This window comes from Diaphorina citri, unplaced genomic scaffold (genome assembly GCF_000475195.1).
Source record: "Diaphorina citri unplaced genomic scaffold, Diaci psyllid genome assembly version 1.1 scaffold745, whole genome shotgun sequence".
Lineage (NCBI taxonomy): Eukaryota > Metazoa > Arthropoda > Insecta > Hemiptera > Psyllidae > Diaphorina > Diaphorina citri.
This window is the reverse complement of record NW_007378178.1, coordinates 57398-73324: the sequence shown is the minus strand read 5'-3', so window position 1 is coordinate 73324 and position 15927 is coordinate 57398. Positions and strand designations below refer to the sequence as shown.

Sequence of the window (15927 nt, the reverse complement as noted above, 5' to 3'; positions counted from 1 at the left end):
CTTTCTTTAGAAATATAGGTTAATAATCATTTTACCTACGCCCGCCGCGCGCTAATCCTATGTAAGTAGGAAAAGGCTAAACCTACTGAAAACCTAAAAACACAATCATTTTAGCAGCTTCCGATTACGATTATGTACTTATTAGGAAGTAAAAATAAAAAATATCTATCCTAAATCTTATTACGGCGGGTAGGTAGGTAGGTATATTTCCCAGACAGCAGCACGTGATTCCTCAGATGGTCACCCATCCAGGTACTAACCAGACGCAACGTTGCTTAACTTCAGTTATTCATCGAGAACTGGTGCATTCAACGTGCTATCACCGCTGGGGCGCTGGGTCTCAAAATGGATGAAATGACGAGATCCCCACTTTTCAAAGTCCCGCCATACCACACGCCGCCCACTAGTGATAACAAAAATCTCTGTGCATCGTACCACAGAGAAAAAACTGATCAAAACAAAAGAGGAAGTGGAAAAACTGCGACGGAAAAAAATCCAAAAGTTCAATCAGTTCAAAGCTTAGAGCGAAATTTGGACTTTGGTTAAAAACCGGAAGAAAAGGTTTAAAAGTTCCCTTGAAAACTGATTAACCAACTTAGTGAACAAGTGTCGAACCCCCCAACAAGCAAACACTTCTAGCAAAGGTAAGAAATCTCAGAACATAACTGGGTATGGGAAAATGGTTGCAAAACTTTGCGATAAGGCTAAAAACTCGTAATCCTTATTTAGATGAGAATAGACGGTTTGGTCTGATTTGTAATGAGGTTCTATTATCTATCTATCCAAGGACTTTTCCCTTTGAACTCTGGACTCACTACACAGAAGATAATGGCTCTTGATGTTTGCCTTGTGGAAATGCAAAGACTACTGGGAGACTTCCTACATTAATAATTGCAAATTGCAACCCTTGAGCTAGGGTTTTTAGGAAAAGGTTATGTTACTACATAAATTTGTCTGTTAAATAAAGCTTGTTGTGTCCTTCATCTGATGTGCTAAAAGGACAATGCTTCCCTTAATTTGTTTGGTTAATATGACAATAACATCACAATACTTGTAACATGCTGAAATGTGTGCAAATTATCTGTTGATAGAAATTGAATCTTCAGTATTCTAATTCTAAGCCACTGTGATACCTCTGGGTCCAAGGTGATAGAAAAACCATTACAAACATGTTGCAAATGAGATTTTTGTTCAAAGCTGAGTTTTCCTTCATTGGATATTTCTTTTTAGCTCAACAATAAATTGCCCAGGTCACTCTAAACTTACATTGTATTCAACCACTGGGGATTGGAACAAAATTTGCTGTGAACATTTTATATTTTTTGTGGTGTTTTAATTGTTACAAATTAAGAATACAAACTGCAAACAAGAATTAACTCTAACCCTAAAATATCTCTTTTTGATTAATTATGAAGAAATAATCTGACACCTGTAATGACAAATAAATATGCATCAACTCATCTCCACATCACCAATGAAATGTCACAAAACATGAACTGTGTGAGGAATGAGAACCAAGTAATGTCTACATCATCCTAATCCAGGAAATCCTGCTTGTTTCATTCTATTCCAGAGCCATGTCCTCTTTGCTTAGGAGGTTAGTTCCCTTAACACACAAGATAGCCATCACAGCAGATGGTACAACAGTAGTGTGCTGGCATCCAGAACAACCTTTCCCTTATGAACATTCACTACCACTCCCCGTTACGGAACAACAATCTACAAATAGCATATTGAAAGTGCAGAATGTCCAGGAAATCTACAATGTTTTCAAACCAAAGAAAGAAGAATTTGTACGGCAAGACTTGATGAACATTACTTTCACAAATAAACACAGATGGTTCCCAGTGAGGAAAATGAGACAGAAGAAAAGATATTTCAAGCCTCTGATTCCTGATAGAGAATATCTGTAGTGCTGTTTTCAGTGAAAGCATGAAAGTTCCAGGATTTTTGAACACATGCAATTAGAGGGGTTGTGCTGACTAGTTCCCTTTTAGTAACTGTTTTTTTGGTTTACAATATTCTATGAGAACTACTAACTTAATTATATAGAGGATCAATAAAAGTACCTAATCAAACTCTTTTTTAAAAAAACCTAAGTAAAATAAATGGTCGAATTGGTATAATTTACATACTATGCATGGAATGTTTGGTCCTTTTACATTAGTTTTTGAGAGTGATAATATCTTCTGGATGTAAAATTATATTGTAATAAATTCAGAAGTTCTGTGCCAGTAAAAATTGATTGAGTTGTTTTCATTTAACTCCTACAGCTTTCCTCTGTTAAACTCTACATCTAGCCTGTTCTGAAACCCATGACAATTATAGATACTTAATCAATATAGGTGTAAAAACAAGATAAGTGATCAATAATATTAAATACAACTTAGGCTAAATAAATAGTATTAAAAAGAGCCTATCCTTTAATTAATTAGGTGATTGACCTGCCCCCATTTGGTTTACCTTACCTAGTGCCTGATGAAACCCTCCATTAGTATTACCTGTACCTAGTGCCTGAGTTCCAGCTTTCCTCTGTTAAACTCTACATCTAGCCTGTTCTGAAACCCATGACAATTATAGGTACCTACTTACTCCTAATCAATATAGGTGTAAAAAGAAGATAAGTGATCAATAATATTAAATACAACTTAGGCTAAATAAATAGTATTAAAAAGAGCCTATCCTTTAATTAATTAGGTGATTGACCTGCCCCCATTTGGTTTACCTTACCTAGTGCCTGATAAGACCCTCCGTTAGTATTACCTGTACCTAGTGCCTGAGTTTTTACTTAGAAAACAGATAAGACTATTCTTCTTACTGATAAGGCTCACAGTGAACAATATTCAGTGAAGCAAACTCTATTCATAACAGAAAACAGTTGGAAAATTGGAAATTTCTTGTCTAGATAAAAAGGTAACTAAATTTGTGTTAACTATTTTGATATAAATAACTACTTACCTTCATCACTACTTGAACAAAGTGAGTCCTAAATATCAATAATTTTGCATAATCTGTCCAGAAGTAGGTATGCATGTTTGTTCCACGATAGCTTATTGATGAAACTTGGCAAAATGCTCAACATCAACGGGAAATTTTATAATAATTTTTTGCATTTTGGCTCTGATCAGGTTCTTAGGGGCTCCATATATAGGATATCTTTTTTAGGATTTTCCCCCCATATCCCCAATGGTCTATACAAGTCTATTGGATTTAATTGAAATTTGGCAAAGAAGCTTTTCATGTAAAGGACATTTTAATCATTGGATCTTGACCTAATCCAGCCATTCTTTGAAGGCCCCACATAAGGGCCCTTTTACTGAGAGTTTTACAGGCCACTAAACCTTAGTTTATCTGTACTTAATAAAGATAACTTAAATTTATAGCAACTTACCTAGGTAGGTGGGCTTATGCAAAACCTGGAAGTAAACTGTTCCAGAAGGGGTGATTGTGTGTGGATTAGGTAGGTACTTCAAAATTAGCTTGAACACTTTATCAAACTCAATGAATCGGAATTAAAACCTAGATTATCCCAGTTTGACAAAATTTTCAAGCAGTAAAAGGACTTTTTTCCAAGAACAAAACAAAATTTCGCGCCAACCAATAAAATAGTTTCCCAACATTACCGCTGCTACAGAGCTAGCGCTGCATGCAAATATACTGGGTCCGTCAGAACTCTTGTAGGTACCTAGACAGGGTGGAAGCGCAAACAATTTTTATCCCGAGAAGACGGTACCTACTGCGAAATATTTTCCTCTAGTATTTCTGTAACCGAATCACCTATCGAGTTTTTACTTTTTATTATAATTTCTACTAACATGTTATTTTCATTACTACTGCCATTTTCACGAAAGCTTTCATTTTCTTTCCTGTTTCAGATGGTGCGCGTATGGTACATGGACACAGATGTAAAATCAGATCAAAGATTGGAACATCACCGGACACCCAAAGAGTACTTGGACTTGCAGACTCTCAATAAGCTCACTGGAGTTGAATATTTTAACGTACGTGATTTTCAAGTGCATTTTTTTCCAAGATGTTTGGTAGAGGGAACACTGGAACAGTTTGTAACTGCTAAGGTCTTATCATCCCGAAATCGGAGGATAGGAACGAATCTTACCTGTTTAGAATAAAATCCGTCCCGGCCGGGAATCGAACCCTACAAGGCAGACGTACTAGGTATCTTTCAAGTTAACTAGACTGGCTTTTAAGTGCAAACAACATACTGTCTGTAGTGATAAAACGCCAGAAGGAAAAAATAAAAAAATAATGGCCAACCTTGTTAGCTTGGAAGGTCACGGGTTTGATTCCCGCCCATGGCGAACTTTATGCTAAATGGGTACGGTTCGTTCTCGGATTGTCTGTCTGCTATCCTTTCTTTAGAAATATAGGTTAATAATCATTTTACCTACGCCCACCGCGCGCTAATCCTATGTAAGTAGGAAAAGGCTAAGAAAAAAATCTTTAGTACTGATCCTATATCTATGATTGGCTATTAGGGCACATTGTTAACATTTTATTTATCACATCAGTGGATGAGTCTGTGAGCTCTCAACAAATAGGTAGGTACTACTAATGTTATCTTTATACAACACACTTGTATTGACAAATTACTTTGCTACAGGGTGAATATAAAGTATTGAAAGTGCATTTATCTATTCACTTATCTGCAGTTGTTATAACAGTCTAGGGCATAGGCAGTGTAGATAATGCACTCAACCAGTGGAATGCTCAGAAGAGGTAAAAACAAACAAGAAAAACAAGGAGGAGAAAAGAGGAAAAAAGTGAAGGAAGAAAGAATAAAAAGAAAAGATCTGTCTGTTTTAGGTACCCTTCGAGATTCTGGCGAAACTTTCCAATCATTATTTTATGCTCAGAAGAGGTAAAAACAAACAAGAAAAACAAGGAGGAGAAAAGAGGAAAAAAGTGAAGGAAGAAAGAATAAAAAGAAAAGATCCGTCCGTTTTATGTACCCTTCGAGATTCTGACGAAACTTTCCCAATCATTATTTCATTCTTGGCTTCCTGTGATCCTGTGGTCTCTAAACTAAATTACTTTTTCATCCTTTCATGTTTAATGGACGATCTTACCACTGAAAGTTAACAAAGTGTCAAGGGTTTTCTTTGACATAACCCATTTGATTTATACAAGCCAGTATTGCTTAAACTCTAGGTTATTTGAAAACTCTGTGTTAAATCCTAGAAGATGAAGTCCTGACCAAGCTGAGAAAAGACAGAAACTACAACTACGAAGATGAAATCACCTGCTCCAAAGATTGCCTCCCTAACTATGAAGAAAAGGTGGGTATTATGGTCAAGTGTCATACTGGAAATCAGTATTGACCATGATATTTAGGACGAAAAAGATGATTTGTCTAAGAACCAAAAGGAAGGAAGAGTGCTGTGTAAAGACTGTAACATGCATGGTGAATAAAACCAAAATAAACAACAAAGAAGAAAAACTAGACAGCAAACTTCCCTGCCAAGTACATTTGTACAAACATTTCTCTGAAGCAATCCATGTAGGGATACTCCTGAGGCTATATCCAGGTAATGTTAATAAATTTGGTACTTTGTCCCCAGCTAAAATCATTCTACACTGAACACCTACACACAGATGAAGAAATTCGGTTGGTTCTGGATGGCTCAGGCTATTTTGATGTCAGAGACAAGTTTGATGATTGGATCAGGATTGAGGTGACCAAAGGGGACTTGATTATAATTCCAGCAGGAATCTATCACCGGTTTACACTTGACATTAATGTAAGTGCTTAAATATTCAAGTTGCATCTTGGAAATACTTGATTACAAAACATTATACCTATAAGACTGAAGAAAGAACAAGATAATACAAGCTGAACAGAAGAAGACATGAGATTGAAGTGAAATCAACAAACAACAGAACACAAATAAGAGCTAGCATATGTAACCTACATACTAGGCCCCAGGAAAACAGATGTTTGTTAATGTCCTTTTGAAATGAAAATTTGACCCACTTCTGTAAAACACAATACAATTCAAGACCAAACTTCCCTACAAATAGATAAATCACGTTATTCTATATACTTTTCAGAACTATGTGAAAGCCAAGAGATACTTCATTGGAGAGCCTGTATGGACCCCTCACAATAGACCAGCTGATGACATGGAATGCAGACTTGAATATTTGAAAAAGATTCAAAATGCTGAGGCTGCTGCATAAGCAATAGGAAGTTAAATTTATATTAACCAGTATCTACTAATTATTTTGTTTAATCAAAATTATTTTAAGAAAATCATATATTCCATTTTATATTGAAAACAATAAAGTACCTATGAGATTTTATTAACAAAAAACATGCATTCTCTCTCTGAGATGATTTGTTCACATTTCTTGTTCTAAATAAAATGTGTATCTGTAAGGTGGTTCTATTTCTCTCCCAAAACTATGATTCAAAATATTGGTGTAACCCCGTGGGATTTAGATAATAGATTAAAAGGGCAAGAGTATTTGCTTTGGAATAATCAAATGCATTGAATATCAGAGCTGAATGTAATTTCAGAAGATGTCAATTTATAATTCTCAGATGAAAAAACAACAAAAACATGGGAAATTATGTACAAAATCATTATCTTATAATAAAATAAAACAGATTACAATTCATTGACTTCTCTCAGACGTCTGATGGCAGATCGTACGGATGTAGCGGCTGTTGTGTTGTAAACCCAGGCACCTCCAGCTACAATTCTCTTGCATCGCTTGCATGACCAGATACCTACACAAGATCTTTTCATTGAGTCCTGCGGAGAGAAAGTTGGCATTGAATTACTTTTTTTTTCTTTTTCAGAAAAAAAAATAATAATAATAAAATAGAGTAGGCAGTGTCTGTTGTAAACCCAGGCACCTCCAGCTACAATTCTCTTGCATCGCTTGCATGACCAGATACCTACACAAGATCTTTTCATTGAGTCCTGTGGAGAGAAAAAAAAGTTGGCATTGAATTACTTTTTTTTCTTTTTCAGAAAAAAAAATAATAAAATAGAGTAGGCAGTGTCTTCAGTTTACAGGTATAATGATTTGAATGTGCTAATCATGTAAGCTTGTCACAAATGAGGGGCCAAGAGGTAAACCGGACTAACCCACAGCCCAAAACACCCTCTATCTGCTGGTAGATGAATTATAACGATATCAGCTGTAGTTATGTGTATACCAAAAACCTAGACTTAGACTCTAATTCAAAATGAAGTTAGTGTGGGTTAGTTTATTTTATCTCTTGGCCCCTCAAATGTCATTCCCAGATTACTTTGATCTCAATTTTATATGATAAATAGAACCACAGACCTCCACCGAGCTTACTACTAAGGTTGGTTCTTCAATATCTGCACAAGATAAGATGCCTAAAAATATGTTGTTTTATTCCCCACCTATGAAACCATCAATACAAATAATTTGTTATACTAACCTTGCCACAGAATGAGCATGTGTATTTGGCATGCTGGGTGATTTCCATCTTCTTGACCATCTTTCTGAGGGAAGCACCATATCGGGTACCATACTTCCCGGTAATTCCAACTTTCTTGGTGCGTTTGGCCTAAAATAGAGAAAGTAGAATCTATTAGAAGGGATAGCAGGTTCAGACGTATAAATAGACTAACCCCAAGTATGAAATCAATAGTTTTCCCTTATCTTGACTCTCAAGTTCTTGTCATGACTGTGTTGTGTCTGTACTGTGCAGACAGAACAATGTATACAAAATTTGATCCAAGTACTACTGAGTCGTAAATGTGATTATTATAATTTCATCTTTTGTCTAGTTATTCAGTTTGATTATTCTGGTTCATTTTCTCATCTAAATTTACACCTGAGGTAAGTATTCACCTACCAGGGAACAAAGTTTACCTATCCAAATTTTGTTCTCCTACATAGTGAAATTTGGTCAAACTGGGTGAGCAGAGAGTAAAGAAGGCGTTTGTGAGGGAGGAAGATGATAGAAACCACAAAAGTAAGTAAAAACAGCGATGAAATAGGATAAACTTACCATTTTGAAACTCTGAAATCAAATCAAAATCACCAAAGTGCACAACGAAGAAGCGACCGAAATCAGAAAAAGAAAAGGGTGATTTCAAAATAGTACAACTCGCGATTATCACATATTTGTAAACAAACATGGAGGTAACGAACAGAAGGATAACATCTATCTGATAAAAGTGGAGCGTCAGCGGCCATTTTCGGTAGTCACGAGCCGCCAGACACCAAACGCGAAAAGAACGGAAAAGATGAATTGAAAAAGTTTCCTTTTTTTTCTCTTCAGTTTCGGTACGATGAAACCCCCGTTTTTCCAGTTCCTTATCTCAAATCTCTTATTAAAAAAGATCATCAGTTGGGTAAAAAAAATTGGGTATAGGTTGGCTTCAGTTCCCACTCTGTACAAATGGTATCCTCCAGATTTTATATTCCAAGTACCAGTATTCACGAAATCTACACCTCGCACAGAGAAAAAAATGTCGGGGCAGTCGGGGGAAGAGGTCATTGAACTTTTTGTTTATTTGTCAACTTGTTGCTTGGAGAAATTTCAGGATTTCACTTACTTAAATTTTCCAAAAGTAATTAACCAATCACCTCTCTACCTAAGGCTATAATAATTGCTTTTTAATTAGAAGCAAGAGTATGCTCAAGTATTATAAACCGTCAATATCAAAATAATATGGGTAAGCTCCAGGCTGCCTGGTAATTACCTTCTTAAAGGTAGAAAGCTGTGAAGAAGAAATTCATGGTTCCTTCTTTGAATTTAAGAATCGCGATTCACGATTCTTTTGAAATATTCGACTCTTTGAATCGACTCAGAGAATATTTACCCATCCCTAAACTCTTTGAATCGATTCACTCAATATTTACCCATCCCTAGAGAAATTTCAGGATTTCACTTAAAATTTTCCAAAAGTAATTAACTAATCACCTTTCTACCTAAAGCTATAATAATTGCTTTTTAATTAGAAGCAAGAGTATGCTCAAGTATTATAAACCGTCAATATCAAAATATTATGGGTAAGCTCCAGGCTGCCTGGTAATTACCTTCTTAAAGGTAGAAAGCTGTGAAGAAGAAATTCATGATTCCTTTTTGTATTCTGTGATAATAACTGACCATTTGAAGTATTATACCCTGTGATAACCGTCCAGTATTATTTAAACCACAGGTAAGCATTCAAATTGTTTTCAAAATGCCCATCTTCTCTCCAGTAGGTTTGAACATAGCACCCGTAGCAATGTATCTATAGATACAGATCTGTTCACCTGAAGTCATACCATAGGTGCATACCTATATTTGCACATGAATAATAATTACAATGGCACACCTACATAGCATCATGCATGTGACCTTGCTTCAGGAAACACTACCCATGTAAAATGAATGCACAGTGGTATAGTTCAGTTTCACCCACTCGAAGATTTAAATAATTAAATTTTCAATTTATGTCTGCTTTTGTATCAAGTAAGTACTTACCTAACTGTAATAAAACGGTCATGAATGCCTGAACAGTGTAAACTTGTAATCTGGCAAGATTCATAAATATTTTCTTATTTTCTTTCTATTAGGTAATCCTGCAAATCTTGGGGTAGGTACCTACTTGATAAGTGATAATCATGTTAGGTATTCCCCTTTGCAAAAGTTTGATTTTATTATCAAGTGCATATTTGAAATAATTTGATCTCTCTACTTCACTGCTCAGATGATCAGTCACTATTTTGATATTTAAAATTGCAATAGGTTTGTAGTTACATAACTATAATTGTAGGGAAGGCTATCTGAAATTCATAAATCTTGAATAAATATAAGTGTCTAACACTTAAATAAATAAGTGCCTAGTGTACTACTGCTATCCTTGAGACTTTTTTCACATTATAATAGTATCTCTGATCCTCCAAACTTAGTACTACATCTTATTAGAGGTCGTCAACCTTGGATTCTCAGAGTGACTTTTTTTTTAATGAAAACCTACCAACCTATTTTGTCATATTTATTTTTCACTAGCTCAAGTAGTAGGTATTAAGACTACCGTCTGCTAGCGCGACATCATTAATTACCATCTATTTTAATTTTAATCTCTTCTCACACACACCATTGTTGACTTTTGTTTCCTCTTAAAATGATTTATAGATACCTACATTGTGTTTCTATCTTTATCTATCTGTAGGGTCTAAAGAGAGGTTTAAAATGTCCAAATTTTCATCAGTTTCTTAGAAAAAGTTGTGGCTTAAAGATCAGGGTAGTTTTCAAGTCAGTCTAGAACAGGTTCAAACTGTTCAAAGGGTGGATAGAGTATTGAGCAAATACCTAAGTACTAACAGGCATTCATGATCTAGGTTAAATGTGTTTACTTCCACTACACTACCTACTTCTTTTCTACCACCAAAAAATACTTCTTCACTAAAGAAGTAAAAAACTCTTTTCCAGTTTTGTAGAATGACCCAACTAAAAAAATCAGCGCTTCTTTTGGTCCTGTTTAATAATGGCCCCAATCCCTCTCCTCCTCCTCCTCCTCCTCCTCCCTTTCCCCCCCCCCTTCCCTCACTATTCAATTGATTAATGTAACGTATCCGGGCTGTCTTACTGAATTGAGAAAGATTAAGATAACAATTCTAGGACGATCTCTCCTCTGCGTTTTATCATAGCGAAAGATATATGCTTTATCATAGCTAAAGATAACTCACAGATAACCTTCCTTTTCGAGATTCTGACGAAACTTTCCCAATCATTATTTCATTCTTGGCTTCCTGTGATCCTGTGGTCTCTAAACTAAATTACTTTTTCATCCTTTCATGTTTAATGGACGATCTTACCACTGAAAGTTAACAAAGTGTCAAGGGTTTTCTTTGACATAACCCATTTGATTTATACAAGCCAGTATTGCTTAAACTCTAGGTCTAGGTTATCTGAAAACTCTGTGCTAAGACCTTGATAAAGTCTGCGACTTGATTTGGACACCAACCTCCAGATTCGAAGTCCAACGCATCGACCACTACACCACGTATACTGTTGGTTCTCGGAACGGCTAGCTTTATCCTGTCTTCCTTCTCTCTTCGATTTCGGGACGATAAGACCTTGTTACCGCTCTCTCTATCAAACCTCTTTAAAAAATCTATTCTCTATTGTAAATTTGTAACTATTTTGATGACCAATGAAGACGAATTATAACCATCTCCTCAGAGGTTGAAATCAGGCCATTAGATTTGTTTATTTGTAATTAAATTATCAAAAATAAAGAACTCAAATTAAAATCTATTCTGTTTTAGTATTCTAATCCAATTTATTCTATTCTACATATTCTATTACAGGTACGCAGCGAATGATCTAGACACGATGTTTGACGCTCAGGATCAGTATCCATGGAAACCACCTACCACAACCGTACAATATGTACCAGGGCGTGGCGTAGCCAGATACAAGTCTGCCCTCAAAACTCTCATCCCGATTAGGAAAAACAAGAAGTAAGTTTCTTTCTGGTGTTCTAGTTGACCCAGCACCTAACTGTGAAGTATTGTGTCTCTTCTCACCCATCTGATGAGGGACATACTTCAGACAAATTTAAGGAAACTTTTTTTTTTAAGTATGGATAGGAAGATAAGTACTATGAAATCTTCAAAATGCCATAACTCTGGCCCTGGGTATTGGTCCAGAGTATAATAGCCCAAAAAAATAAGGGTTTAATAAAGGGGACTGTAACAACGGAGGTCTTATAATTCCGAAATCGAAAAGAGAGGAGGACAGGATAGGAGCAAGCCAACCGTGCCGAGAACGAACCTAATCTGTTCAAGTTAAAGTTCGCCCCGGGTGGGAATCGAACCCGCTATTGAGCGCTTAAAAGGCGGACGCGCTACCCTCCAAGCTACCTGGCTGGCTGACCCAAGAGCTACCTGGCTGGCTAACCCAAGTGCTACCACGGTGCTAAGTAAGTCCAACACGTTAGCTTAGATCTACTTCCTAACTAATACTTACAACACGAGACAACCAACACAAGTACGTACAAGCCCAGTACACAAATCACTAACCATGAGACACTTTACATATTAGGGGAAGAAAATCTATAACTTGCTGCCTCAGTCACTCAAAGATCAAACACAAATTTCAGACAACAAAAGGAAAAGAACATTAGTAAAGAAATGGCTAACTGAGGAACAAAATAAGATTGCAATAATTAACCTTTTAAAATAAGAAAAAGGAAAAAAAGAAGAAAAAAAGACAACAAATAAAATAAAACAATAATAATAATAAAGAAGAAGACAATAACCTTATTAAACATCAACTTTTCAACTATTTGCAAATAATATTAACAATCCATACACCATAGCCTGGCACACACTGAAAAAGTAAATCAGGCTACGGGTGACTTTGTTCACATCGTTGCATACCGGAGGTCGCGTTTTCGATTCCCGGCACAGTCAAAGGTCAATTCCTTTTTTTCCATCTTTTTTATAGGTAAGTTTTTATGTGGGGGAAACTGTGTCACCTGTGAGAACGGAGGTCTTATATATGTATATAATATATCGTACCGAAATGAAAAAATTATTTGAGTTTGCCCCGGTTGGAAATCAAACCCGCATTGCATACCGGAGGTCGCGTTTTCGATTCCCGGCACAGTCAAAGGTCAATTCCTTTTTTTCCATCTTTTTTATAGGTAAGTTTTTATGGAGGAAACTGTGTCACCTGTGACAACGGAGGTCTTATAATGTATATCGTACCGAAATGAAAAGAAAATTATTTGAGTTCGCTCCGGTTGGAAATCAAACCCGCGGCACAAGACAGACGCGCTACCAACCAAGCTAACTAGGCTGTGGCAATATTAATATTTTACTTACAATTTTTTGTCCGAACGACAAGTAGGAACGTTTTGCTCTAATAATATCTTAACAAAGTAAGTAAATACTAAAATAAATAAATTCCTCTCTACAAAGGAGTATATTTGTTACTACAGTTAAGTAGGTACGTACTAAACTTCAACAGAACTGTTGAACCAACCATCTTCATCGATCGGTATGTAGGACAAGCCCATTAAAAATGGGTTAAATTTGAAAGTGTCTAAAGCTAGACATGAATAAAAATTTGGACCGATTGCAATACTTTCATTACTAGTATAGCTCGCTATACTGTAGTAATAGAAAGTAAAAATAGGTATACACAGTCGAACCTGTTCAATTGGGAATCCAAGGGACTGACAATTTTTTCCAATTTTATTTTACAAATTACAAACGAAGGGGCCACGACTTTTTTCCCCATTCAGACGGATCCCAACTAGCCAGGTTCGACTGTATATTGTGCATTTATCTCCATTGGAACAAAGGAACCTCTATAATATTTTACGCCATGTCTGTTTGCGAAGTTCAAAGTTCTTTACGAAAATTTTCTCAGGTAGTTCGATTATCTCAGGTGTTGAATATGTGGCACTCCCAAGTCCTAATGCTTTATGATAGCTTTTGTATAGGTTTTGATTGATGTGTTAGGTTGTAAAAAAAAAGTTGTATATACCTAGATATGTAAATTTACCTATGTACCTACATAGTTATGTACATGTGTAAATTTACCACCTGTTCAAAAGTCCATCACCTGATGGCCTGATGCATTTGTTACTTCCGGGCCTGCTTCCCTTGTTATCACCAAATAACAGTACAATTAAGTCTGCTGATTACAATTTTATTTCTATTTCTGAACGTTTCTTCTCTAGAATGCAGTGGTTATGTTACTGCATACGTATTCGGGTTGAAAAGGCTTTTCATTGTTTTCATAGCGAAATTCGAGCTTTTCGATAGTTTTTTGTGGCTTTTTTTTTCTCTCCTTGTTTTGGCGCCAACAGTGTAAATCTTTTAATTTCAAAGAAATTTATAATAAATTCAAATAAAATATCAAATTAGATTATAGATTCAATCCAGAATTTTAAATTGAAATTCCAATAACTTTATACCAGTTGAAGTTAGTTCGACCAGAGTTATGGCTTGAAAGCTCTCAAATAATTTGTGTTAAAGCAGAGCCTTTTCACAACTTTTGTGAGTATCACAGCATTACGAAGTGCCTCCTTTGCAATAAATTTCCATACTTCAACAATCTTTTCACACTGGTAATGCTGCCACTGGTCACCACTCGATTAAAGTAGCTCCTGAATTGTCCTCACAAGGCTTCTCAAATAATTTGTGTTAAAGCAGAGCCTTTTCACAACTTTTGTGAGTATCACAGCATTACGAAGTGCCTCCTTTGCAATAAATTTCAATATTTCAACAATCTTTTCACACTGGTAATGCTGCCACTGGTCGCCACTCGATTAAAGTAGCTCCTGAATTGTCCTCACAAGGCGGAGTGCACCCCGAACTCCAAAGACAGAGTCGAAAAAACTTTGACCCCGCCGGGAGTGGAACCCGGGACCTCCGGCGTGCAAGCCTAGTGTGTTACCCACTCGGGCATAGAGATTGTTGTTTATCCCTTCATCAAATCCCTTGGAAAAAAGATCTTAAAGGCTTACAGTGAAAGAATAGAGATTGTTGTTTATCCCTTCATCAAAGCCCTTGGAAAAAAGAAATATCTCAAAGGCTTACAGTGAAAGAATAGAGACTGTTGTTTATCCCTTCATCAAATCCCTTGGGAAAAAGAAATATCTTAAAGGCTTACAGTGAAAGAATAGAGATTGTTGTTTATCCCTTCATCAAAGCCCTTGGAAAAAAATATCTTAAAGGCTTACAGTGAAAGAAAAATTTACAAGAATTTGAGTGGAAGAGCTCCTCCAGGAAAACCCTGCCATTTCATCAAATCCCTTGGAAAAAAGAAATATCTTAAAGGCTTACAGTGAAAGAATAGAGATTGTTGTTTATCCCTTCATCAAAGCCCTTGGAAAAAAGAAATATCTTAAAGGCTTACAGTGAAAGAATAGAGATTGTTGTTTATCCCTTTATCAAATCCCTTGGAAAAAAGAAATATCTTAAAGGCTTACAGTGAAAGAAAAATTTACTGGAATTTGAGTGGAAGAGCTCCTCCAGGAAAACCCTGCGACTTAAAGGCATAAAAAAAGTCACTTCACCACTGGAACGACCTTCTGTCCGTGGTGTTGAATAGATAATCACCTCAGTTTCATTTTCTCTGTTTCTCAGGCCATATTCCTGCGAAATCTACTCGTATATTCTGAGACTCCCGATGCTCCTACATCGGATGGCATATTTTGGGCACTGTGTCTGATTTTGAGTGAAATATTGAGGATAGTCTTCGTTACGTGGGTCTGGGCCATGAACTACAGGTAAGTCTTGTAGCTCAAGGGATCATGGGTTCGATCCCACAAAAAAAACTTTTATTATTATTATTATTATTTTTTTTTAGAGTTTAGGTGGAAGAGCAAGCTCCATTAGGAGATCTTGGATGGAAGTGCGAGCTACACCAGAAGCATGGCTACAATATTGGCTTCTTATGATCAGATCAAATGATAAGTCGCACTGTTTTGCCCGGTGCATAACTTTTAATCTATCCAATGTCTGGTGACTTTATTTAGATAGTAATGGAAGTGCGAGCTACACCAGAAGCATGGCTACAATATTGGCTTCTTATGATCAGATCAAATGATAAGTCGCACTGTTTTGCCCGGTACATACAGTACAGAACTTTTAATCTATCCAATGTCTGGTGATTTTATTTAGATAGTAAAATGCAGTTTCTGTGTTGTTATGTCACAACTTTGGTGCTGACTGCAGCATTGTAGGATTTTCCCAATATCTCAATAATCCTAAAATCCATTGTTTACCTACCATGCTGGCACCGGTCGCTATGCGCATTTAAGTATATGTCATAGCTACTCATTTTCCTCACGAGGCTGAGTGGGCCCCGCAACAGCCAGTCACGGAATCAGTCATTTGCATGATACAAATTACTTGACCCCGCCGGGAATCGAACCCGGGTCTCCCGCGTGCAAGGCGTGAGATGTG

At 36.4% G+C, this 15927-nt stretch overlaps 3 protein-coding genes across 4 annotated transcripts in view; 2 read left to right on the top strand and 1 right to left on the bottom strand.

The window, feature by feature from the left end:
• The first annotated feature begins 462 nt into the window (after nucleotides 1-462).
• LOC103511723 (1,2-dihydroxy-3-keto-5-methylthiopentene dioxygenase) lies at nucleotides 463-6336 on the top strand. Its single transcript, XM_008476459.3, is given in 5 exon segments — nucleotides 463-644; nucleotides 3876-4005; nucleotides 5170-5297; nucleotides 5580-5759; nucleotides 6070-6336. Coding segments are annotated over 4 exon segments (567 nt in total). The 5' UTR covers nucleotides 463-644; the 3' UTR covers nucleotides 6199-6336.
• A 149-nt stretch (nucleotides 6337-6485) lies between these two features.
• On the bottom strand, nucleotides 6486-8152 carry LOC103511721 (60S ribosomal protein L37a). 2 transcript variants are annotated; one of them, XM_026825412.1, is made up of 4 exons: nucleotides 8015-8152; nucleotides 7439-7567; nucleotides 6881-6947; nucleotides 6486-6709 (listed from the first exon to the last, which is right to left on the bottom strand). In XM_026825412.1, exons 1-4 carry the CDS (start codon nucleotides 8015-8017, stop codon nucleotides 6630-6632), a joined length of 279 nt encoding a protein of 92 aa, XP_026681213.1. In that variant the 5' UTR covers nucleotides 8018-8152; the 3' UTR covers nucleotides 6486-6629. The 2 variants fall into 2 exon arrangements, with proteins under 2 accessions (XP_026681213.1, XP_008474678.1); XM_008476456.2 differs by lacking the exon at nucleotides 6881-6947 and having other exon boundaries at nucleotides 6585-6776.
• A 3163-nt stretch (nucleotides 8153-11315) lies between these two features.
• LOC103511728 (multidrug resistance-associated protein 9-like) overlaps nucleotides 11316-15927 on the top strand; it is a gene marked incomplete in the record, with an annotated part of 41051 nt that continues 36439 nt past the window's right edge. Inside the window, 1 exon segment of the mRNA XM_026825408.1 lies at nucleotides 11316-11463. Within this exon segment, the coding sequence (XP_026681209.1) occupies nucleotides 11336-11463 (128 nt within the window).

Bases quoted from the DNA above. Each gene is read 5' to 3' on its own strand.
- LOC103511721 (XM_026825412.1), bottom strand. The intron at 6,948-7,438 runs GTTAGTATAACA...TTCTCTCCACAG, and splicing joins CATGCTCATTCTGTGGCAAG to GACTCAATGAAAAGATCTTG. The intron at 6,710-6,880 runs GTGCCTGGGTTT...TTGTAGCTGGAG, and splicing joins CAAGAGAATTGTAGCTGGAG to GTGCCTGGGTTTACAACACA.